A 26,024-nucleotide genomic window follows, 5' to 3' on the forward strand; every position below is an offset into this window, starting at 1 on the left:
CCTTTCTTTTTATATTGGCACCGTAAGAAATTTTAACGATTCCTTAGATAGCCAACGCGATCACCAACCTCGGGGCAACATGTGTTGCCAATGTGCCTGTAGTTACACTGGCATATAAAAAACGAGGAATGAATAACTATATTTTATTATTGACAACTTTTGCCAATAATAAACTCATATTGTACAGATTTATAAAATATCGTTTACTTTTATGTAAACGTTTTTTTTTTTACTTTATAGGAATTTAATCTTACCTTATATTAAGACAGTACGTAGGTCACGTTTGATGGAGCTTTTAAAGATAGTGTTCAGTCTTTCGCAAGGGTTATGGTTGCTATCTGAATTAGTAAATAAAACATCGATAATTATTATTAAATATTAAAAAAGCTATTCGGTTAGCTTCAGTTATTGAATATATTAACTAACTCTTTCACGAAATATTATTTATTTGATATATATTTATAATTACATAGATATATTGCTATTGTTATATATTCATACATAAATATGGATGTTGATATGTGTGTTTGAATATAATAAATTTTCGTTTTATCGACTTAATGAAGAAAGTTTTAATACTATCCTCTTTGATTTAGCTTGCCAATAGATATTCCAGCGGCACATATACTTCTATCTTATTCTTAAACTAAATCTTCTTCTTAACCATTAGGTAATATAAATTATAATATTTATTGCGACAGAATTTTTTTGATTAATTTACTAAATGCACCCGTGTATAATAATCCATTATTTACATAGATTTTGGTATTTATAATTATTTTTACGAGTTAAAAGTACTACTATTATGTTTTATATGTTATTGCCGAGATGGCCCATTGATAAGAACGCGTGCATCTTTACCGATGATTTTGGGTTCATACCCAGGCACGCACCACTGAATTTTCATGTGCTTAATTTGTGTTTATAATTCATCTCGTTGTCTGCGGTGAAGGAAAACACCGTGAGGAAACCTGCATGTATTTCATTTCAACGAAATTCTGCCACAAGTGTATTCCACCAACCCATATTGGAGCAGCGTCATGGAATATGCTCCATACCTTCTCCTCAAAGGGAAAGGAGGCCTTAGCCCTGCTCCCACTGCTGGGCTAAAGGCGGTCTAATTTACAGGCTGTTAATGTAAAAAAAAAATGTAATGTTATTTTGGTAAAATCGCAGGATCGATCCTGACCCCTTGCGCTATTGTTGTCCCCACTCCTAACACAAGTGATAAGGAATAGGAATATTAGTAATATCTTAATAAAATTGGGGCATTGCTATAACAGAAAGAGAGCTTTTTTAGAAAAAAAAATATATATATGTCACACTTCAATTACAACCTCCCTAATTTTGCTTTACAGCTATTTCTGGTTTTCCACAATAATGTATACAAAAATGATTAATAAATGAATAAGGTTTTTATTAACACATAGTCAATACATAATTTCATTGTTTTCAACGAAAATTTTTACGTATTTTTTTTTTGTTCCATCAGGTTTGCATACAAACAGTATGCATACCTGATGGAACGTGATAAAACCACCCATGGAAATTAAATAAATAAATAAGTCCGATTTAATTATAATCAAATAAAAAACTTAAAAAAACTTGTATACCTAATACTTGTATACCGGTGATAAATAAGGATGCTCGTTATTATTAATATATTTACTCTTTTAAACTATTTATTTCCTTTTAAAACGTTTTTTTAAATTAATATATTTTTCCAATGTCGGTTGTGACCTATGACACTTATCCAGTTGCCGCCGTTCCATCTAATTTAGACGGCGTCTGTGACATATGTATATGTGCATAGCAGCTTTTTATATCTCAATTATTTTTACATGAATGGCTTAAAAAATCTTAAAGAGATATTTTACAATGGTGTAAATGGCATGTAAATAAAATAAATATTTAAATTCAATAATAATTGTATATTACAATAAATAAACAGTCAACAATCAAAGCATGTTTTTTTGCTTAATGGTGGTAGTATTGGAGGGCTGGGGCGGAGTAGACGGGGGTCTTGACTACGACGGGAGCAGCCTTAACGTAAGTGGGGGCGGCAGTGGGGGCGGTGTTGTGTACTACGGCGTTGAAACCGTTGTGGTCGTCAGCGGTGTACTCAACGGTTCTGATGGAGCCATCGGCTTCATGGAAGGAGTATGATCCCTTCACGACATCTCCATCGCGGGATTCCTGTTGTTGCTTGTTATCACCGGTGTGACCGTCAGCGACAGAGTAAGTGTACTCGTATTTGGGGTAAGCCTGGAACAATAATAAAATATTTTAATTAATAATAAATTATTATAACGGCACAGTAATATACATAATATTGGAATTTATTTATATTTTCTCAGAAGAATTTGTATACTAAGGCTTATTTTCAAAAATAAAAAAATTACTTCATAAAATTAACTAATATAGTATAAAAACTTTTGTAACAAACTTACGACTTCTTCAGGTTGGGCGATGACCTTAGCAACTGGAGCGGCGTGGTAGGCGATGGGAGCTGGGGCAGCGTGGTAGGCGATGGGAGCGGGAGCCGAGTGGTAGGCGACTTGAGCAGGAGCCGCGTGGTAGGCGACAGGAGCAGCAAGGGTCAGCTTGGCGGCAGGGGCAGCGTAAGTCAGCTTAGGAGCTGAGGACACAAGTCTCGAAGACTCATCATGACGCACAATGTTTTGGGAAGAAACGGCAGCGGCGGATGAGTAGTGAGCAGGAGCAGCGTGGTACGCGATGGATGCTGGAGCAGCATGGTAAGCAACTGGCGCAGCAAGGGCCAGTTTTGTTAAATGCGCGGCATGTTGTTGATCATGACGTACAATGCTCTGAGAAGAGACAGCCTCAGCTGGAGAATAGTGGACAGCTGATGGCACGAGCCCCGCGGAGGAGACCGCCACTACAGCGCAAAGAGTAACAATCTGCAAAAAAATAAATACAATATTATGCATACTTTAAAAAAAAAAACTTAATTTTAAAGAAAATTTTAAAGGACTTACTTTGGCGAACATATTGATAGATACTTCACCAATCAATTGAGAATGATGTTGATGAGTTCATGGTACTGGTTTTTATAGTCGCGGACCTCAAATAGATTACTTCAGATGACAAGTAGTGGAGGTTGTCAAACGGGCTCAATATTTAACCTTGCCCTAGGTCATAAATGTACCAGTATGTATATCAATCCGTTCACTAAACTGATTTTTAAGCTGTTACAACATCTTAAAGTATTTTTGAATATAGTAGGCGTACTTTTTATACAAACTTTAATGTTGTGACATTTACTTAATCATCTATTTTTAAAAGAACTAATAAATTTACAGCATTTTTGGAATGTTATTTATATTTAATATTAGCTACTTAATTTTAAATAAAAAAGTTATGGAATTACGTAGGTAATTCATAAGCCAATACAAAATTATCTATTCGATATATTCAACACATTTTTTGGTGATAATATTTCTCTAAAGTATTTGATGATATATAAAAATGTTGAGACATTTTGGCATCAAATGGTTAGTATTTGGACAAAAATAAGAAATTTAGATTATAAAGCAGTAATTTATGTAAAACATCGTAACTGCAAAATCGATAGACATAAATTTACGTTGGCACTTGTGTTAGGTGATTGGCTAACGGAATACCCTTGCGGAAACCGGCTATAGGTTCATAAGAAAGTGACTTTTTGGAAACTGGTTACCTTTTGTATTCTTCTTTCATAATAAGAGTAAAATATATTTCACTCTGCATTTAACAAATAAATACATTATGCTTACAAAACTCTCAATTCCCTAAAATTTAATAAAACAGTATATATTTTTAAGTATATTTTTATTTTCTAAAGTCCTTGGCCTATAAATGTATTAATAACGACAAATAAGAGCACGTTCCTAAAATATATATATTCATAAAAATATAGACTCTGTACTTTTAAAGTAGAACATTCACACATAAAAAAAAAACATATTTTTTAAATGGGTTCAGCATTTCCTAAATTTATTCCACGATATTAGTATAATTATATTGAATATCGACATTAATGGCCCATTGATTTACGTTTTTTACTTAAGGCGTTATTTAAATCAAGTTAAAATTGAGACGGATTTTATAGAACTTATCTTTGAAAATAATTATGATCTAAATAAAAACTCAAATATTTAAAATATACCCTTTTCTGCGTATGATAATAATATATTAATTTACACTTCAGTCTTTTTGGATTTCAATATTTTTTTCGTTCATTCAATATACTGTATCTATCTATGAGGCTTTAACACAATAGATTTTTACAAAAGTTACTAACTATTATAAAACTTATAATTATTTTTATAGTACTTCATGTATATCTATCATGGTTACTTATTCTAGTGTAATATATTGTCAAAGAAATAAGTTTTTAAGCAATTAGTCCAGTAAGTGGTCCGGTTTTTATAATATTGTTTTAATTAACTTGTATTCAAGATCATTCTTAATTATATAAGGTTTAAAATAATATATTTAAATAAATCCTTGTAACAAAATTTGTAACATTGACCAGACAGGCAGCTGTCGTCAAATTATTTGCTATTCATAGAGTTTGCGTTTTATTCTATAATCCATTGTTTTGTTTAAATAAGTCGTTGATTAAGTTAAAAATATTAAACAGTATTTTTTTTAATTATCAATGAAGCTAATATTTTCTAAACTCGCTTTTTTCTTTAACATACGTACTTAACTTATTATTTCAGTCTTTTTGTCGTGTTAAGCCTGGAAATTAACTAAATGTGAAAAACATTTTCATTATAAGTTATTTTTAGATGAATATTTATCTAAAGATTATAAAATGGTTCTTTATACTTTTAACGAATAGGTTGGAAAATTTAAATTCAGATTTTTATGAGATACCACTGTTTTATATTGAATTAAATAAATAGTTAACAATCAACTGGTAAGCATATTATGTAAAGCTTAGTGGTGGTAGTAGTGGGCTACAGGAGCAGCATAGACGGGGGTCTTGACGACGACGGGAGCAGCCTTGATGTAAGCTGGGAAGGCGGTGGGGGCGCTGTTGTGTACCACGGCGTTGAAACCGCTGTGGTCATCAGCGGAGTACTCCACAGTTCTGATAGAGCCGTCAGCTTCTTGGAAGGAGTACGATCCCTTCACGACATCACCATCACGGGATTCTTGTTGTTGCTTGTTGTCACCGGTGTGTCCGTCAGCGACGGAGTAATTGTACTCGTATTTGGGGTAAGCCTGTTAATAAAAAATATAATTAAATTTATTGCTTGTTCTAAATAATCTATAATCTTAGTTAGCTTATAATGTATAACTGCAATAGTACTTACGACTTCCTCAGGCTGGGCAATAACTTTAGCGACGGGTGCGGTGTGGTAGGCGACGGAAACTGGAGCAGCGTGGTAGGCGATTGGAGCAGGGGCGGCGTGGTAGGTAACTGCAGCAGGGGCAGCGTGGTATGCGACGGCAGCAGGTGCGGCATGGTAGGCAACGGGAGCAGCGATGGCTACCTTGGCAATGGGAGCTGCGTGCTCGTCATGACGGACGATGCTCTGAGATGAGACGGCTGCCGCAGAAGAGTATTGAGCAGCGGGCACGAGTCCGGCCGAGGACACCGCCACTAATGCGCAGAGAGTTACAAGCTGAAAGATAGTTCGAAATTTGTTAATTGTCCTTCCTTCTAAGTTTTGAATTCATTATATTATTTGTTATTTATATTTCACTTACTTTGGAGAACATTGTGTTGATTATTCTTTCGTGTTTGATCACTGAATGATTTCTTTGCATTTGTTCAATGATTTTATAGCAAATTTATCACTGCGATTAAATTAGAAGAACATAATTAAATGGACAGCCTTGCCCCGGGTTATATTTGACAAATTTATTTTCACATTTACTAGTTCTAGATAAATTATTATAAATCCTTGCGAAAATGTTATTTCATAGACATTATTCAGTTCGAAATCAGCGATATCTCAAGATCGTATCTGAGATTATATATTTATTAAAAAATAGATAAAATATTGGATAGTATTATACTAGTTAGTCTACTTATATAAATAGTATGACACTTACTTTTTAATAAAAACTTTAGAATTTGGCAAACTGCAGGCAAAGGTTCTACATTAATTTTATATTTTATTCTTTCATGTGAAATCCTTGCTGACATTTTAAACCTTCAATTTACTACCTTGTCAGTGGGGACATAATGCACAATAAAAATTTGTAGTACATCAGTTATAGTTGAGCAAGTATTATGAAGCGACATACTTTCAAATTGAAACTGACTACGTTACAATAATAAATGTTATCCCATTGAAAATACGATACAATACAATTGAATATTTAATCTATTTACACTACTAGCCTTTTTTGGTATCGTAAATATGTATATAATCCAGCAAATCGGAATGGTAGCAAAGAGTGAACTAAAAGCTCTCAAGAGGAAACATTTTTTTTGTTACTTTATAATATTAGTTGTGAATCGCTTCGAATTTGCACGGGTGCAATTTATTAATCAAGAAAGGTCAAAACTTTATTGTTACAGCCCGTTATCGGACTTTCAATTTCGCAGCGAATGATTTTTTGGTTGCACATAATTTGATATCGGTAATATATTTTAGGGATATTATGTTTTAAGAAGTATTTATTTTTGCCTTATAAGACTAAAATTGTGATAATTCTTCTAATATGCATAATGTAAATATAATTTAAGGCCTATATCACTTAGGAATAGTGTATCTTTCGACCAGAGTTTTTTTTTAATTTGGATGTTTAATTCTCGTGGTTATTGTATAACCACCAGAATCAAACAAGCAAATTTTCAAAACATTGAGCTTTATCAATTTAGAAAATACTTAAAATTATTATTGTAAATGTATTTAAAAAACTAGGAGTACCAGTTAATTTGAAATTACTAGTCATGGTTGCACTCGTGACTTCCAATTTTTCGTAATCATTTATGCGCCTTGAATTGCGCATGCGCAATGTTGTTAGCTGGTGATAAATTTAGAAGTTGTAACGGAATTTGACATTTAGACTTAAATCTTAACGAATTGGTTTTTAAGCACTAAAGAAAGCAGAGTGGACCTTTAAATAATGAAGAATAAGTTTTGAAATGTTTTTATTTATTACATTTTAAAATTAAACAATTTATTGAATCATGGTCAGACACACAATCGAATAACATTAATATTTTCATAAGATTTATTTACGTTACTTTATAAAGCTAGTGCTTTAGACACAGGCGATTTTAAAAATTGTTTTCTACTCTGCTTTGTTGTAAGCCCGTCTGGCTAGATACTTATCATTTATTATACCGCCAAACAGGTACTTATTATTACTTTGTTCCAATTTGAAGGAGTGGCTTTACCAGTGTAGCTACAGGCAAAGGGATATGTTACTTGCTCTCAAGGTTTGTGGCGCATTTTCAATGTAAGGAATGGTTCATATTTCTTACAACAGCAATGTCAGTAATGGTTGGTCCATACGACAGAGACTTGGCACAGACTTCTATTCAATTTTGTCTGTGCAACTTAGCAGAGCAAACAAAGCTCGGGGTATTGGAAAAGTCTGAACTTTAACTATATAATCGTGTATTTAAAGTATTTTTTAGTTGGTATAACGCTAACGCTTTTGGCCAAGGTTTGCAGCAATTAATGTTTTATTTATAACTAAGTAAGCAAAAATAAAGATTAAACTAGTTAGAGTACTATATATTTCAAATAGATTAGTTTTAGTTTTTAAATCATAGTGATAAAATATGATTATATATATGATTCCTGTGATAAAAAATATTTATTGCACTTTTGTCTATAACATTTTTTTAAGAACGAAGAAAAATAACATTTTCGACACCTATAATGATAACAGGGTTTTTACAGCTCTTATTACATAGTATTGTTATGTTCCGGTGTAAAGGAGGGGGGGGGGGAATCTCTGCAATTACAAGCACAAGATACATAAAATCTTATTTCCCAAGGTTGGTGGCGCATGGCAATGTAAGGAATGGTTAATATTTTTTACAGCACTAATATCTGCGGTGGTGACCCCTTGCCATTAAGTGGCACCTTTGCCATTTTATTGTTAAGATGCATATTTCCGATTATATTCAGGTCCAACTTCGACTGTTCCTCACAAATATCAACCGCAGCTTAATCGTAACTGAGGAACAATTCTACTTATTTATATAGTATATCTTTTATTATATATTTATATATTTTATAATACGATCCATGTAATTTTCCGATCCAATTTAGACCGAGCTTGTACACAGAAAAGGCTGTAAAGTGATTATTTAATTTATGGATTGTATACATTAATGGAAAATTATGTGAAAATGCGGGTTTATATTAATTTGTGATATTAGATGTACGGTATAGTACAGAATTTGCGTTTTAATTTTCTTTAGATACATAATTTAGCTTTAAAAGTTTAAAATATTACTACTAGATATCTTTAAAAAATAATAATTACCTATTAATAAAAGACTAGCAACTGTCTATATCTCAATTATTTGCTCACAAAGAGAATTAATCTTAAAGAGTAATTTTGTTAATAGCTCATATTTTACATTAGTGTAAGTGGCTTATAAATAAAATAAATATTTAAATTCAATAATAATTTTATATTACAATAAATAAACAGTCAACAATCAAAGCATGTTTTTTTGCTTAATGGTGGTAGTATTGGAGGGCTGGGGCGGCGTAGACGGGGGTCTTGACTACGACGGGAGCAGCCTTGATGTAAGCGGGGGCGGCGGTGGGGGCAGTGTTGTGTACTACGGCGTTGAAGCCGTTGTGGTCGTCAGCGATGTACTCAACGGTTCTGATAGAGCCATCGGCTTCATGGAAGGAGTATGATCCCTTCACGACATCACCATCACGAACTTCTTGTTGTTGCTTGTTGTCACCGGTGTGACCATCAGCGACGGAGTAATTGTACTCGTATTTGGGGTAAGCCTGGAAAAATAATGAAATATTTTGATTTATATGAAACTGCACTTAAGTTTTTCTCATGAGCGCTTCATATAACGCAAGTCAGCTTTAAGGTGAGAAATATTTCTTTAATGGTAGTCCTGTATATAGGAAATGTTAATATTTTTCATAAAAAGAACGCATTCTTATCAATAAAAGAAAAAACTTACGATTTCCTCAGGCTGGGCAATAACTTTAGCGACGGGAGTTGCGTGGTAGGCGACGGAAGCGGGTGCGGCATGGTAGGCGATGGGAGCGGGGGCTGCGTGGTAGGTGACGGCGGCGGGGGCAGCTTGGTAAGCGACTGGGGCTGCATGGTAGGCGACGGGAGCTGCATAGGCCAGCTTGGCAACAGGGGTAGCTTGCTCGTCGTGACGTACGATGTTCTGAGAGGAGACGGCGGCTGCAGAAGAGTAGTGTGCAGGAGCAGGCAGGAGTCCGGCCGAGGACACCGCTACTACAGCGCACAGAGCTACCAGCTGTAAAATATACATTGGTTATTATTTATAATCTCGTTGTAACTCTCATACAGATAAATACATTTGATTATTAATCTGTGATAAATAATAAAATAAAAAACAGCAGCATACCGCGTGTAAGCATTTATTTACTTATATGTACTTACTTTAGAGAACATAGTGATGATTACTGTTTCGTGTTTGATCACTGAATGATTTTTCGAAGCTTGCTTAATGGTTTTATAGTGACTTTATCACTGCGATCAACTTAGAACTTGTTCAAATGAAAGACCTTGCTGCGGGCAAATTCGCCAAATCTATTTTTACATTCACTAGTGTATTCAAAATAAAAATGTATCCATACATGCAAATCCTACATCATTCTGGAAAGATTTGTGAAATTTTTGTACGGATATTGCATTTTTGATTAAAACGGTCTATCTATGTAACATGGTTTTAAAATTGAAATTTCGGAATTTATTTGACATTATTAAAAACTAAGATATATGTGTATTTTTTTTTTTTTGTAAAATAGTATGATTTTGTGCATAGGCTCTAATTACCTAACATTTAAATTGCTTATAATTATTTAATTAACACAAATAGTTGTTTGTTATACAAGTTGATTCTCGTTTTGGTTAAGACTCGTATCATCAGGATAGTTTGGCTAAATTTTTAGATATTTGCTTAAAGACTGTCGCACTAATAAATAAATTAACAAAAAAATAATATGTTAAATAATGTTTTTATAATAAGGAAGGACACAAGAACAATTTTTATTTTTGTTTGTTCGTGCACCATCGAATGTATTTTGGAATCAAACTATTTGAATTGAGTTTCGTATATATTAAACTAATGTGAATTGAGCCAATAATTAATTATTATGAATAACTATTTTTAAAATAATCGTATATATTACAATTATAATTACAAAAACATAACATTCATAATTTAAAAAAAAAAAAACGCTGCTATGTCCAAATACTGTTCAGTACCGCGCGCAGCCCTCGCGCATGGCATCAATCTGCCGTCACGTGTGGCTCCAACCAACGACTTAATATAACAAAAGCTGCCTAATACAGAATTATTAAGTTATAGTAAAATCTGCGAACTGAACAAAACCTTTTTTATTAAATTCAAACGCGCGCAGCTAGTATAAAATAAAAGTTACAATATTCTTAAGGCATGCTATAGGTGGAGGCTTGTTGTAGTTGATTGCTATAGATCCTTTCCACGTAGTTAAAATCAAGATCCTTAAGCATAAATAAAATGTATTATCTTATTTATTAATATTTATTTAATTTCAGGAATCAATGCAATAAACGTATATTGTTTCAAATTAAATCAATAGACGTGAATAATAATAATTTAACAGAATATTTCCAATGAGATTACATCGTTTATTTAAATAAAAATACAATATTCTATTGGTAACCCAGTAAACACAAATTCTGTAAGTTATTAATATATATTTGTATAATTAAGAATAAGACTGTGGAGCATGTTGTATTGTTTAATGGCGATTACTGAAGGGCTGGAGCGTAGACGGTTTCATAACAACGTGTGCAGATTTGATATAGGCAGGATCGGCGGGGAGAGTAGTTGTATTTTATGAATACATGTAAATTTTTCTTGATGATGATAATCATGATGATTTCATTATTCTTGATTATGTACACTGTAAATTAGTATAACGTTCGTAGGTGGAAAATAACTTTTCTTAAGGCTGTTATAAAGCAGTTTCAGGCTGTTTCAAGCAAGTTTCGGCAGCATGGGCAGCATAGTAGGCAACAGGGCCAGTGTGGGAGGCTACAGAGGCAGTGACAAGACTATTAATACGATTATTGTTTTGAAAAATTAACAATATTGTAACATAATTAGGAAACTTTTTTTTTGTTTTTTAATGTTATAAGTGGCAAACGAGCAGGAGGCTCACCTGATGAAAAGTGATTACCACCACCTTTGGACATCTGCAACACTGGGGGTCTTGCAGGTATGTTGCCGACCTTTAAGGAATGAGTACGCTCTTTTCTTGTAGGTTCCCAAGTCGTATCGGTTCGGAAAAACCGCTGGCGAAAGCTGGTTCCACAGAGTGGTTGTGCGCGGCAGAAAATATTATATATATCATTTATATATTTTAAATGATACAAAATTAAATTAGGATGTACCAAATTAAAATAGGCCAAATCTATTAAGGCCTTGTGTACCATTTGAATCTTCATTTTACAGAATTGAATTAAATGCAAAGCTACCACCGGTTCTAAATGTAGATTCTACCGAAAAAAGGCAAGAATATCAATTTATAATTATTTATGTATGCTTGAGTTTTCACTAGAAGAGAGTTTCGGCAACTGCCTTGTCAACAACTTTGATACATTATTCTCATACTCAAAATAAATATATTATGTCACAGTGAAAATCAATCTTAAAAGTATTTTGTTTTCAAAGTGATTTTTTCAAATTTTAAAATTAAATTCTAGATTAACTTCATAGAAAATGTATTAATTTTGATGTATAAAGGTACACATACACTGCCGAATTTGAACTGTAATACTGCAGTTTAATTTAATAGTAAAAGTAATAAAGTTAAATGTTGATTGATTAGATTTCATCGTTATATTTCAAAATTTTAATTTATTTGGAAAAGGGGTCAAAATATATTGAAATAAACAGAGTATGAAATTGGAATTCCTATATTTTATTAGTCATTTTGCTGTTACCATGAAAACATAAATAATAAATAATAAATTAATTAATATAGTCGTCTAAATCAATGGTGTGCGAGGATATGCGCTGGAGCAAGAGCGGCATGTTTGGTGGGAGCAGAGTTGCTGACCACGGCATTGAAACCGTTGTGTGCATCAGCGGTGTACTGAACTGTGCGCACAGAGCCGTCAGCTTCAAGCAGAGAGTACTCGCCGTGCACGGCGTCACCGTCGCGGCTCTCGTGTTGAGACTTGTTGTCGCCGGTGTGACCATCAGCTACGGAGTATGAGAAGTCATATTTAGGGTGAGCGTATTCCTCCTCGTGGGCAGACACGATTTTGTGTACTGGAGCAGCGTAGTGAGCAACGGGGGCAGCAGCGTAGTGAGCTACTGGTGCAGCAGCGTAGTGAGCGACAGGTGCAGCAGCGTAGTGGGCTACTGGGGCGGTGGCGTAGTGGGCAACAGGTGCAGCAGCGTAGTGGGTAATGGGGGCAACAGCAACAGATCCATGGGGCTGGTCGTGGCGCTGGATGCTTTGGGAAGACACTGCTGCGGCGGAGGAGTAGTGAACGGGGGAAGTTTGGTAGGCGACGGGTGCAGCGTGGTATGCATCGGGTGCAGCGTGGTAGGCTACAGGAGCGGCAGCCACGATCTTAGCAGCCACAGCGTGGGGCTGGTCGTGACGCACAATGCTTTGTGATGAGACAGCAGCAGCCGAGGAGTAGTGAGGTTCAGCCAAGAGTCCAGCCGCGGCCACCGCCAACACAGCGCTCAAAGAGAGTACCTATAAAGAATATTTATGAATTAGCACATACTTGAAATCTATTAATATTTTAGTTGAGCCAACTTTTTCTGAAACAATAACAGAGTCACAGATTTAACTTTTATTTTGATCTTTCACTAAAACTTACTTTGGTGAACATGATTGCTTTGTATGATGTGTACAACTGATACATTTCACATATTAATGACCGCTTATATAGTGATCTGATTGTGTGTAAGTAAAGGTCAACGGGCGGAAACTGGTCACAAAGGTTTTCTTTTTAATATTTATGTTTTTATGTAATGTACAAAATTATTACTATTATTTTTTAACTATAAAAACACTTACTATTATTGTGTTCCGGTTTGGGGGACGAGAGAGCCAGTATGATGATATCGTCCTGATCAATTTCAGCCACTTCGGCCAATATCAAGGAAGAGAATTCAACTACTAATTATATTAAAATGATATGAATGATAAACAAATGAGTTCGCAAACGCAGATGCACTCTCTAATTTCTCTCCCTTACTCCGATGGGACATCGGAATGAGTGGATACAATCGGAATGAGTTCATGTGCAGACCTGGAGTCTCGAGACTCCAGACTGCTACTGAGAATTTTGCGATAAAAATAACCCAATTACTTTTTCTTGCCCGACCTTGGGTTCGAGCTCAGGTTTTTAGGTTCGTCGGCTTTTTATCTAGCCAGTAGACTAACGAGGCAGTCAAACTAGCTAGTATAACTACAAGGGAAATAAAATCTTAGTTTTCAAGGTGATATCGCATTGGTGATATGGCGTGTTACGTATATTTCTTACACTTTCAATGAACATACGAATATAACATGAAAGAGATGAAAAATCGACCTTAAATCATCCTAACTTTCTGAATATAAGCTTAAAAATAATTAAGTTTGTTAATCGGTTATTATGAAATGCATACACAATATCAGAGGTACAGGGTATATAATATAAGGTAAGTAACCTAACCTAATACCTGACCCTTACAAGTGGACAAGTTCGCGTTGTGATACTAGTATTCATTTAATTGATAAGCGATGTCATTGTTATTGTTGAATCTTAGTTTACTCTTGATATTTTACTATATACGAAATAACTCATTATTTCCGTACTGTTTTAAATAAAATATAAGCAAATATTTAATAAATTTATCACTAATACCTATATGAATTAAAAATTGTTACTGTATAAATCATGATGATGAATGGTAGCAAGAATGCTAACAGCATTTCCCCATTGAAACGCAATTCCGATCCTCTAGGAAAAAACGAACCAGAGCTCCGGTCACCAGTGGAGGCATAAGGTGAGGTGTTATACTTTTAATGAAGCTTTTTGCACTATTACTGTAAAGTGTCTAGTAATAAGTCCAAGTGTTTCAACAGTAAATGTGACAAACATATGATTTGGATTAAGACAAGAATATTTGGATCGTTTGTTCGCTTCAGCTTTTTTTGTAGCGGCCTCGGCTCTTAACATTGTTTCTCTGATATGAGACGAGGCCAGCGTGTCAACGCATATAGTGTCCCATACTAGGGCCCGTCCTGTACTGGAGTTGTGTACTACGGCGTTGAGTCTATGGTCGTCAGCGGAGTACTCCACAGTTTTGATAGAGCCGTCAGCTTCTTGGAAGAAGTATGATCCCTTCATGACGTTATCATCTCCTATTGTTGTTGCTTGTTGTCACCGATGTGTCCATCAGCAATAAAGTAATTGTACTCGTTTTTGAGGTAAACCTATAGACGAGAAAGGAAAATTAATTTACCGCTAAATAATATACGTGAAGTCACACATAATGCGTAATAACTTATGATATCCTCAGGGTGGACTTTAGCGACGGGAGTGGCGTGGTAGGTAATCGAAGCAGGAGCGGCGTGGTAGGCGATGAGAGGCTGCTTTGTAGACAACGTCGGCAGCGTGATAGGCCATGGTGGTAAGTGCAGCTTCATATGCGACTGAGGCGGCAAGGCCTAGATTGGTGATGAGAGTTCTGCGCTCGTCTTTACAATGCTCCGAGAGGAAACGGCTGAAGCGGTAAGTAACAGCAGCAGAAGGGGGTCCGGCCGTCTATGCGTTTAGTTTATAACATAACAAAAATTAATACATTTACATAAACCAGGATTTTTTATATATACAGAGTTCTAAAAAGTGCTGAAAACTCTTTCAAGTTAACATTCAAAAAGTAATAACATTTGGAAACATTATAAGTTAATGAATTTGCAACATTGGAGAGAGATATTTTTAATTGCGATGTTACGAGTACTTCGAATTTCAGTAGATATTGAATTTCAACTGTCTGCCACTTTTTTTTCTGAATTTATATAATACTAACGATTTTTTTAATAAAGATATTAAGAAATAAGCTTAGTAAGTAAATAATAAGCATGTTACATATCTATTTTAAAATGTTTATTATTAGCTGTTGTGGTTATGACGTTAATAAGAAATAGAAATTATTTCAAAATTTGTTTAAATCGTAATTTTATTTTGAAACAGACGAGAATGTGTCCACGGCTTATATAGGTATTTAAATTTGTGTAGGATTAACTGACAAGGTTTATTGTGCAGGCAATCAAACGCCCATTTCAAATCAAACAAATTTTAGGTTGTACATCATTTCGAATCGGTGATATCTTCTTAAGTGATTCTGTTTTAAGAGTTTTGTTTAAATTAAAGTAAACAAAATATGTCGCCTACAATTTAAAACACATTTAATTGAATTAATGAAGTACTAAGTTATGTTATAAGGTAAGAGTTTCGTGATGGGAAACATTTTTTAGCAGACTTCTAAATCGAAGAGTATCATTAACTTGGTTTATTTGCGTATATATTCTTTACGATACGCAGTAAATTAATTTACTTAGCTATATGATTAATGAGGCTTTTTATGTAGAATAAAAATAATATTTACAGTTATAATCATAAAAGTAATACAATTAAATGATGGTCGATAAGATTAAGAATAATTGTCGCTAATAATTTTTTTAAATGTAGGCGTAAAAAGGGTCAATTCATATTTAAATAAACAAAATATTCAATTGGCATTGCTATATTAAAATCACTGGTAACTTGAAACGACACATAAATAATAAATAATTAATTAATGACTAAATCAATGGTGTGCGAGGATATGCGCTGGAGCAAGAGCGGCGTGTTTAGCGGGGGCGGAGTTGCTGACCACGGCATTGAAACCGTTGTGTGCATCAGCGGTGTACTGAACTGTGCGCACAGAGCCGTCAGCTTCGAGCAGAGAGTACTCGCCGTGCACGGCATCACCGTCGCGGCTCTCGTGTTGCGACTTGTTGTCACCGGTGTGACCATCAGCTACGGAGTATGAGAAGTCATATTTGGGGTGAGCGTATTCCTCCTCATGAGCAGATACGATTCTGTGTGCGGGAGCAGCATAGTGAGCAACGGGGGCAGCAGCGTAATGGGCAACGGGTGCCGCAGCGTAGTGGGCGACGGGTGCAGCAGCGTAGTGGGCAACGGTGGCATGAGGTTGATCATGACGTTGAATGCTTTGTGAAGATACAGCGGCGGCGGAAGAGTAGTGCACGGGTGAAGACTGGTAGGCCACGGGAGAAGTATGGTATGCAACAGGTGCAGCGTGGTATGCAACGGGTGCAGCGTGGTAAGCTACAGGAGCAGCAGCTACAGCGTGGGGCTGGTCGTGACGCACAATGCTTTGTGATGAGACAGCAGCAGCTGAGGAGTAGTGAGGCTCAGCTAAGAGTCCAGCCGTGGCCACCGCCAGCACGGCGCTCAAATAGAGTACCTATAAAGAATATTTATCATTTAACACGTATGCTTGAAATCTAGAAATGTTTAATTTAACCAACTTTTTCTGAAACAATAATGTCACAGATTAAACTTTTATTTTAATCTCTTATTGACACTTACTTTGGTGAACATGATTGCTTTGTATGATGTATACAACTGATACATTTTACATATTAATGGCCGCTTATATAGTGATCTGATTGTGTGTACGTAAAGGTCAACCGGGCGATAACTGGTCACAAAGGTTTTTTTTTTACATTTGTATTTTTGTGTAATTTACAAAATTATTTATGAATTACATAATTTTATTAACAAATTGTGAAAATAACAAGGCAAAATTATAGTATTTATTTATATATAACACTAATTTATTTCTAAGGTAGAAAATTAAAAATTACAGTTTCACTATCTTAAACTTTTGAAATAAAAAATAGAGCGATAAAAATTGGAATATCATTAGTACGCAAATGAAAACGATTATCATTATGTAATAATATCATAATCAATATCAATGAAATAAGCTTTTATTAATTATAACTGGTTCTGCAGCTTCAGCTATGTTATGTCATTATTTTTATGAATGAAAGAGATGATGAATCGTCATTAAAACATTAATATTATATAATTTATAAGAAATGTTGAATAAATGCAAACAGTTCATTTGCCTTGTTATTTTTATGCATACTTTCAAAGTGATTTTAATATATCTTGAACAACTGCTCGATAATTTAATATTCCGTGTCATTTATTGTTCAGACTTTTTTAGGGTATCGGTTGGTGGACAGGCAATTGGGGCACCTGATTGTAAATGGCTTAACCGTCTTTATATATTTGCGCTGTAACCTTCTTAGTGACTGTTATTACACTGGGTCACTCAAACTTCAAACCGAAACACAAAAATACTAAGAATTGCTGTTTAGCGGTAGAATATACATTTTTCGTACCTTTGTTTTAATTTATTTGAATTTAACTTACTGAAATTTATTTTTATCTATCGCAAAGTTTTCGTGTATTTGTTAGAAATTTTCTTGTTATTATAGTTTTATTTTTCGTTTCATAAAGAGCATTTCGCGATTTAAATAAAACAAACACACATTTCAGCTTTTCTCTTTCTTTAGTTTAAGAGAAAAAATAAAATATATCTAATATTTTTCGAGAAACATTTCAATGTGTCAAGTAAAATATTTAAAATTTTTTGCGAATCTTTTTATCGTCAATCAAATGTTTGGTGATGGATGGGCCTTAGGAGTAAATAGTGTGATTTTTGTTGAATAAATATCTATAAATAAAATGTTATTAACAAAACTATTACGCACATTAAGGGGAGTCAAAAATGCTTAATGCTGGTAATACTGAACGACGCGGGCGGCGTAGACAGGGGTCTTGACGACGACAGGTTCGGCCTTGATGCAAGCGGAGGCGGGAGTAGGAGCGGGGTTGTGTACTACTGCGTTGAAACCGCTGTGGTCGTCAACGGAGTACTCCACAGTTCTGATAGAGCCATCATACTCATGGGAGGAGTATATTCCTTTCACGACATCGCAAACAACGACCTCTTGTTCTGTTTGTTGTCACCGTTGTGTCCGTCAAAAACAAAGTAATTGAAGACATGTTTGTCGTAGCCTTGCTTTCCTCATCTCACCTACGTTTAATCATTGTTGATTGTAGCTATGCAATTGTTTAAATTCATCTTTATAAAATAATTAATTTTATGAATGCTAAGTAACGGAACCATAAAATATAAACACATGTAATACCAAAGGGAATTAAGTAACACAAAAAACATTGTTTGTAATTATATACGAACATAGAATAGTTTTTCTGGATAAATGTATACGAAATTGCTAAAGATTATTTCGGGTTGTTAAATAGCTTTAGCCACGAGAGTGCGTTGGTGGGCGAGCGAATTCAATTCGCGAGCAATAGTTGCGTACCACGCTTTCCCAGAGCATGGTAGGTAACGGCAGCTTACTAAGACATGGAGGTAGGCGTCGGAGGTAACGACAGTCAACTTGGCAAACAAAGTTGCTTGTCGGCAAATGTGACACAATGTTCTTTTATAAACCAAATTTAATGTGGGTTAAGCTGAAGTGCAAATATTATTACAGGCACGTTCGATATCACAGAATTAGTCGATTTGCATAAATTCAATAAAATCAAATACAACACAAAAGGTTTATAATAAAACTGTTCATTATTTACCGATGTATGTGAAATACTTCTTCACTTATAAATCATGAGTAATATACAAATGCTCTTCTTTCTTGCAAGTAAACTTATCTCTAGCACTTCAACATAATTATCAAAAGAACATACTCTTCTCTTCAGAATACTTTTGAAGTATCAATTGGCTTAAAATATATTTAAGCATTTTTTATTGTTGATGATATTTATATTCATTTTGAGGTACATGTTTACCATCGTTGTAACTATCTATATTCAGGTTAAGCTTATTTGTATATTGTGGTAGATGATATAAGAGTAAAGACATGAAATTGTAAAAGTTTGAATTAGCCATTGTAAGCCAGGAGTAAACGTAGACGGGGTTAGATTGTATTAAATTAAACAAAGTCTTTCATTGGAATCGCTATATTTCGTACGTCATTTTAAGGTAACTGTTACCTTGAAACGACACATAAATAATAAATAACTAATTAGTGACTAAATCAATGGTGTGCGAGGATATGCGCTGGTGCAAGAGCAGCGTGTTTAGCGGGGGCGGAGTTGCTGACCACGGCATTGAAACCGTTGTGTGCGTCAGCAGTGTAGTGAACTGTGCGCACAGAGCCGTCAGCTTCGAGCAGAGAGTACTCGCCGTGCACGGCATCGCCGTCGCGGCTTTCGTGTTGAGACTTGTTGTCGCCGGTGTGACCATCAGCTACGGAGTATGAGAAGTCGTATTTGGGGTGAGCGTATTCCTCCTCATGAGCAGATACGATTCTGTGTGCGGGAGCAGCATAGTGAGCAACAGGGGCAGCAGCGTAATGTGCAACGGGAGCCGCAGCGTAGTGGGCGACGGGTGCGGTAGCGTAATGAGCCACAGGTGTGGCAGCGTAGTGGGCAACGGTGGCATGAGGTTGATCATGACGTTGAATGCTTTGTGAAGATACAGCAGCGGCGGAAGAGTAGTGCACGGGTGAAGACTGGTAGGCCACGGGAGAAGTATGGTATGCAACAGGTGCAGCGTGGTAAGCTACAGGAGCGGCAGCTACAGTGTGGGGCTGGTCGTGACGCACAATGCTTTGTGATGAGACAGCAGCAGCCGAGGAGTAGTGGGGCTCAGCTAAGAGTCCAGCCGTGGCCACAGCCAACACGGCGCTCAAAGAGAGTACCTATGAAGAATATTTATCATTTAACACGTACATATGCTTGAAGTGTACAGATTATTTAGTTAGGTAAACTTTTACTTTAATAATTATGTACAGAGTTAACTTATATTTTGATCTTTCACTGACACTTACTTTGGTGAACATGATTGTCTTGTATGGTGTGTGCAACTGATACATTTCACATATTAATGACCGCTTATATAGTGATCTGATTGAATGCAAGTGAAGGTCGCCGCGCTTAAGGTCACTGTGGATTTTTTGAATATTTGTATCTTTTGTTAAATGTACCAACTTATTAATTATTATTACACGTAAATTTCTAATTGATGTGCAAAATAAATAATCAATCAATTGTGCTATAAGATGACACATTTATTCTTATAGATTGAAACGTAAGTAATTACTACTAACAAGTGTTCATACAAATAAAAAAAAACATCAGTTCAAGATGAAAAGAGCCGAGATGTCCCAGTGGTTAGAACGCGTGCATCTTATCCGATGATTTCGGGTTCAAACCCAGGCAGACACCATTAAGCTTTCATGTGCTTAATTTGTGTTTATAATTCATCTCGTGCTCGGTGGTGAAGGAAAAAATCGTGAAAAAACCTGCATGTGTCTAATTTCAACGAAATTCTGCCACAGTGTATTCAACCAACCCGCATTGGAGCAATGTAGTGGAATATGCTCCAATAACCTTCGCCTCAAAAGGGAGCGCAAGCCTTAGCCCAGCAGTGGGAAATTTATAAGCTGTTGATGTAAAAAAAAAATGTCGAGATGAATGAATTAAATTTATATTAGTTTTACGTAAATTATAAAAAATAATAATTTTATGAATGTTCAAGATGATGATTCATTATTTACATGTCCTTTACTCGATCGAAATATGTGCAATTATGTACTACGAGTAAAGTAAAGTATCCACTAATTAAAAAGGATGTCGTTCAATCTATAGTTTATTTTAAATCTTACAAGTTGAGCGTTACAGATCGAATTATAATTCTAATAGTAAAAATTGACACATGTTATTGTTGTCTGTTGGCTATGAAATGTGAACAAGTAGGTATGCCTATACTATATATCCCGAACTTAGTTTAATTATATATTTGTTGCTTAGCAATCACCTAAAAAAACCGTCCAATTTTTTTGCTACATGAAAGTCATTCCCCAACTATAATTTAAAACAGAACAAAAACAAAATCAACCGTTTCCTTGTAATCGTTGATTATTATTTTTTGTATATTTCACAAATAACTATTTTTAACGGGAATTCAAATAAAACGCTGTATTTTAGATTTTTAACTATATATTTAAATAGATAAATACATTACATTAAGTAGGTGTTAACAGATCAGTAACGCATATGCGTAGTACATAATGCTTAATGATGGTAGTATTGAAGGGCTGGGGCGGCGTAGACAGGTGTCTTGACGACTACGGGAGCAGCTTTGATGTAAGCGGGGGCGGCGGTGGGGGCGCTGTTGTGTACTACGGCGTTGAAACCGCTGTGGTCATCAGCAGAGTACTCAACAGTTCTGATGGAACCATCAGCTTCTTGGAAGGAGTATGAGCCCTTCACGACATCACCATCACGGGATTCTTGTTGTTGCTTGTTGTCACCGGTGTGTCCGTCAGCAACAGAGTAATTAAACTCGTATTTGGGGTGGGCCTGCATAAGAGATAGATAAGAACATTTAATCATTGATCCCATCGATATCATACTAGAAATCAGACATTATTGCTTTGATACAAAGACGTGAAATAACTCACAATTTCTTCAGGCTGGGCAATCACTTTAGCGACGGGAGCGGCGTGGTAGGCGATGGAAGCAGGGGCGGCGTGGTAAGCGATGGGAGCAGGTGCAGCGTGGTAGGTGACGGCGACGGGGGCGGCGTGGTAAGCCACAGTGACGGGAGCAGCATGGTACGCGACTGGGGCTGCGATGGCTAGCTTGGCGACAGGAGTCGCGTGCTCGTCGTGACGTACTATGCTCTGAGAGGAGACGGCGGACGCTGAAGAGTAGTGCACAGGAGCAGGCAGGAGTCCAGCCGAGGACACCGCCACTACAGCGCACAGAGCTACCAGCTGTGAGGACAAAATTTGATCTTAACCACTGTCGCATGAGTTAAAAGTTCATTAAACTTTTAACTTCAATATTTTACTTACTTTGGAGAACATCGTGTTGATTATTCCTTCGTGTTTGATCACCGAATGATTTCTATCCCTTAGTTTACGGGTTTTATAGATAAATATTCGGTGCAAAAATATTAGGAGCAAGAACCTGTTCAAGTAAATGACCTTGCCCCTGGTTAGTTTGAGTAATCTAATTTAACATTCACTAATATATTCTTGAATGTTTAGTTGCTTATAATAATCATACTAATAATATAAACGATCATTTCATTTTGTCCGTTTGTTTGTATGTATTGAAATTTGACATAGATCTTTTGGCTACAACTCGTACTAATATTAGTTAATGTAATTACTGTTACATTAAAAATATTTGTATAATTATTTAAAACATTACAAAAATGTCAAATCGCCTAAATCCAAACCGATTTAGGCCTTTTTACCCATTTCCTACGTCCAATATATATGTGTTGCTAACTAAATACTTCGATTTGGCCTTTTCTTAAAATTTAAATAATAATATAAATTGCATTTATTATAAGGGTTTTGTGAAATAATTACTAGAATAAGATTTTGTTATCTAATTCGTTTGCTGTATTTGATTGGAAGTCATTTTGCATCGTTTTAAATCAATTCATTACCTGCCCTCCATTTTGCCAGGTTAGAATTTGAATGAAAATTGTTGGAGATTTAATATGACTGATTGGTTTTATCTTAAAACTGGTGTTTAATTTTTTTTATTTAAATATGGATATAATTGCCATTTAATTTAGGGTATTTTTGGTAGTCACACAGCCTAAACTGTCGTATTCGTCATTTTTGCATTTTATATCATCGGTTTAGCACCGAATATAAACTTCAAATTCGATATACTGAATATATCGAATGAAGTAATAATGGAGTTTTAAAGTTTAATAAAACTTTTTTAAAAATTTGATTTTGGCCCTTTCCTTGAGTTGAAATCGACTTTTAAAGTTTAAACCTTTTTAGGATATAGGACTTTAAACCTCCAGAAGGAGGTTTTTTTTATGTACCTACTACATGGATTAGAAATTTAAAGCTATAATATTAAGTGTGGACGGCTTCAGTTTCCTGGTTGATTGTATCCAGATTCCTGGTGGTGCTACTCCAAGGATGGCATGCCTATTCCCTTAAATATTAGCATAATCCACGTGTAACTGGAAATTTGGTGATATGACCTCTTTATTTTTTTATACAAACAGTGAACAGTGTTCTAAATGATTAAATATAAAATCTTTTTATCGTCAGCGCCTAAATATGTATTAATTTTAAATAAGATAAATTATCCTAATTTATAGTACAATGATTTTTCAAACGTTCTTTTATCCCGAGTGACCTACGTTGAGTCTAGCTGGCGTAGATTTATAGAATAACGCAACAGCTGTTGCGACTAAATTTAGAAACTGAAAATACTAAATTGGAAAATATTAAATTAGTGTAATTGTATTAATGTTCTGTAAAACACACCAATATATTTAGAATCTGGGAAATAAAGAGTTATTTAAACAAAACTGCCTTGTTCTTTCCCCAGTTTTTATATACCACAACAAAGTTAACTTATAAGGAAAACTGTATGAAATCGCCATGTTATTGAGAAGCATATTTATTTAGTACTTGATAAATTCACAGTCCGCTATCCGAAATATCATATCTTACTTAGCGAACTCATAACAAACTACCACGTCGAAGATATATGCGAAGATAATTTTATTTAAAATCGTGTTCTAAAGTAACAGAAATATTATAAAAAAATAATAATGACATTTTCAGTTGATGACATTTTATGTCAAAAATCAAGTCCGTCATTTTTTAAGTTAAAAACAGGAAACTTTATTTTTGGGCTACCGATTAAAAATGAGTTGATCGGCATTTAAGCGTTTTTGGATATTTTACGCCTAAGGAGAGAAATTCGGTAGACATTTCGTATATAAGATAGTTTGGAAGTCCGTCATATTTGAAATTAGAGGCATGAAATTTTAATTTTGTACCACTGTATAAAAATGATTTGATAAGCGTTTCTAGATATTTTACGCCTAAGGAGAGAAATAGAGGTGACATTTCGTATATAGGATAGTCTGGAAGACCGTTATTTTTGAAGTTAGAAGCAGGAAACTTTATTTTTGGGCTACCGATTAAAAATGAGTTGTTCGCATTTAAGCGTTTCTGGATATTCTGCCCTAAGGGCTGTAATACACACCAATGTGGTTCACGAAGAGGTCTTACATTAACGTAATATTTTAAGTTAATTTGTTAATATATTCATATTCTACGTGAGCGAAGCCGCGGGTAGCATCTAGTATTTTTCATATGTATAATAAGAGTAAGACATGCAATAGTAAAAGTTTGAATCAGCCACTGTAAGCCAGGAGTAAACGTACACGGGGTTAAATTGTGTTAAATAAAACAAAGTCTTTCATTATAATCGCTATATTTCGTACGTCATTTTAAGGTAACTGCTACTTTGAAACGACACATAAATAATAAATAACTAATTAATGACTAAATCAATGGTGTGCGAGGATATGCGCTGGTGCAAGAGCGGCGTGTTTAGCGGGGGCGGAGTTACTGACTACGGCATTGAAACCGTTGTGTGCGTCAGCGGTGTAATGAACTGTGCGCACAGAGCCGTCAGCTTCGAGCAGAGAGTACTCGCCGTGCACGGCGTCACCGTCGCGGCTCTCGTGTTGAGACTTGTTGTCACCGGTGTGACCATCAGCTACGGAGTATGAGAAGTCGTATTTGGGGTGAGCGTATTCCTCCTCATGGGCAGATACGATTCTGTGTGCGGGAGTAGCAGCGTAATGGGCAACGGGAGCCGCAGTGTAGTGGGCGATGGGTGTGGCAGCGTAATGAGCCACAGGTGCGGCAGCGTAGTGGGCAACGGTGGCATGAGGTTGATCATGACGTTGAATGCTTTGTGAAGATACAGCGGCGGCGGAAGAGTAGTGCACGGGTGAAGACTGGTAGGCCACGGGGGAAGTATGGTATGCAACAGGTGCAGCGTGGTAGGCTACAGGAGCGGCAGCCACGATTTTAGCAGCCACAGTGTGGGGCTGATCGTGACGCACAATGCTTTGTGATGAGACAGCAGCAGCCGAGGAGTAGTGAGGCTCAGCTAAGAGTCCAGCTGTGGCCACCGCCAACACGGCGCTCAAAGAGAGTACCTATAAAGAATATTTATGATTTAACACTTATGCTTGAAATCTATTAATATTTTAGTTAAGCCAACTTTTTCTGAAACAATAATGTCACAGATTTAACTTTTATTTTGATCTTTCAATAACACTTACTTTGGTGAACATGATTGCTTTGTATGATGTATGCAACTGATACATTTCACATATTAATGACCGCTTATATAGTGATCCGATTGTGTGTAAGTAAAGGTCAACCGGGGACTGATCACTGAGGTTTTTTTTTTATATTTGTATTTTTTGTTAAATGTACTTCTTTTATACAAATACTTATTCGTATAAAAGAAAATTTATCATTGATGTGCTAAATAAATAAATCAATTAATTATTTAATAAGAAGGCAAATTTATTCTAATACATCGAAAATAGTTATTTTCTTTAAGTTATGTTTGAATTAAATGTTCATAACAAATCCCAAATTAAGGATTTAAATAAAATTAATGAATAACAAGCGTATTGTTAGCATACAAAAAAAACATAAGAACAAGATGAATGAATGAAATTTGGACTGGTTGACTTTAGCTGTATTACATAATATATATAACGTATAAGGATTATTAATTTTATGAATGTTCAAGATGATCAGCATTAACATGTCGTTTGCTATTAATATATGTATAATTATAATATAGTAGATTTAAACACTAGTCCTCCACTA

General features: G+C 35.3%; 4 protein-coding genes and 1 pseudogene across 4 annotated transcripts; all 5 read right to left on the reverse strand.

Moving 5' to 3' along the window:
- Positions 1 to 1,910: 1,910 nt before the first annotated feature.
- LOC125064033 (cuticle protein 18.6-like) lies at positions 1,911 to 3,023 on the reverse strand. The gene is made up of 3 exons (XM_047670806.1): positions 3,000 to 3,023; positions 2,451 to 2,921; positions 1,911 to 2,265 (listed from the first exon to the last, which is right to left on the reverse strand). Exons 1-3 carry the CDS (start codon positions 3,009 to 3,011, stop codon positions 1,978 to 1,980), a joined length of 771 nt encoding a protein of 256 aa, XP_047526762.1. The 5' UTR covers positions 3,012 to 3,023; the 3' UTR covers positions 1,911 to 1,977.
- A 1,847-nt stretch (positions 3,024 to 4,870) lies between these two features.
- LOC125064375 (cuticle protein-like) lies at positions 4,871 to 9,638 on the reverse strand. The gene is made up of 7 exons (XM_047671363.1): positions 9,598 to 9,638; positions 9,143 to 9,451; positions 8,694 to 8,957; positions 6,915 to 6,993; positions 5,725 to 5,765; positions 5,328 to 5,639; positions 4,871 to 5,235 (listed from the first exon to the last, which is right to left on the reverse strand). Exons 1-7 carry the CDS (start codon positions 9,607 to 9,609, stop codon positions 4,948 to 4,950), a joined length of 1,305 nt encoding a protein of 434 aa, XP_047527319.1. The 5' UTR covers positions 9,610 to 9,638; the 3' UTR covers positions 4,871 to 4,947.
- Positions 9,639 to 12,200: 2,562 nt separating this feature from the next.
- On the reverse strand, positions 12,201 to 13,093 carry LOC125064034 (cuticle protein-like). The gene is made up of 2 exons (XM_047670807.1): positions 13,048 to 13,093; positions 12,201 to 12,920 (listed from the first exon to the last, which is right to left on the reverse strand). Exons 1-2 carry the CDS (start codon positions 13,090 to 13,092, stop codon positions 12,201 to 12,203), a joined length of 765 nt encoding a protein of 254 aa, XP_047526763.1. The 5' UTR covers position 13,093.
- Positions 13,094 to 13,424: 331 nt separating this feature from the next.
- Positions 13,425 to 15,532, reverse strand: LOC125064376 (annotated as a pseudogene).
- A 331-nt stretch (positions 15,533 to 15,863) lies between these two features.
- On the reverse strand, positions 15,864 to 25,486 carry LOC125064063 (histidine-rich protein PFHRP-II-like). Its single transcript, XM_047670841.1, has 4 exons — positions 25,463 to 25,486; positions 24,977 to 25,336; positions 19,382 to 19,865; positions 15,864 to 16,602 (listed from the first exon to the last, which is right to left on the reverse strand). The coding sequence occupies exons 1-4, from the start codon at positions 25,472 to 25,474 to the stop codon at positions 16,028 to 16,030; spliced, it is 1,431 nt and encodes a 476-aa protein (XP_047526797.1). The 5' UTR covers positions 25,475 to 25,486; the 3' UTR covers positions 15,864 to 16,027.
- Between the last annotated feature and the right edge of the window lie 538 nt (positions 25,487 to 26,024).

The sequence above is a fragment of the Vanessa atalanta genome, chromosome 5 (genome assembly GCF_905147765.1).
Source record: "Vanessa atalanta chromosome 5, ilVanAtal1.2, whole genome shotgun sequence".
In the NCBI taxonomy this organism is placed as follows: domain Eukaryota; kingdom Metazoa; phylum Arthropoda; class Insecta; order Lepidoptera; family Nymphalidae; genus Vanessa; species Vanessa atalanta.

Coding starts and splice junctions, on each gene's coding strand:
- LOC125064033 (XM_047670806.1), bottom strand. Junction 2,266..2,450: donor TCGCCCAACCTGAAGAAGTC/GTAAGTTTGTTA, acceptor TTATTGTTCCAG/GCTTACCCCAAATACGAGTA.
- LOC125064375 (XM_047671363.1), bottom strand. Junction 5,640..5,724: donor TCAACACAATGTTCTCCAAA/GTAAGTGAAATA, acceptor ACTATCTTTCAG/CTTGTAACTCTCTGCGCATT. Junction 5,236..5,327: donor TTGCCCAGCCTGAGGAAGTC/GTAAGTACTATT, acceptor TTTTATTAACAG/GCTTACCCCAAATACGAGTA.
- LOC125064034 (XM_047670807.1), bottom strand. CDS start 13,092: ATGTATCAGTTGTACACATCATACAAAGCAATCATGTTCACCAAA. Junction 12,921..13,047: donor AAGCAATCATGTTCACCAAA/GTAAGTTTTAGT, acceptor TATTCTTTATAG/GTACTCTCTTTGAGCGCTGT.
- LOC125064063 (XM_047670841.1), bottom strand. Junction 19,866..24,976: donor ACACTGCGGCTCCCGTTGCC/CATTACGCTGCT, acceptor GCACCTGTTGCA/TACCATACTTCTCCCGTGGC. Junction 16,603..19,381: donor CGCTGCTCTTGCACCAGCGC/ATATCCTCGCAC, acceptor CTGTCTCATCAC/AAAGCATTGTGCGTCACGAC.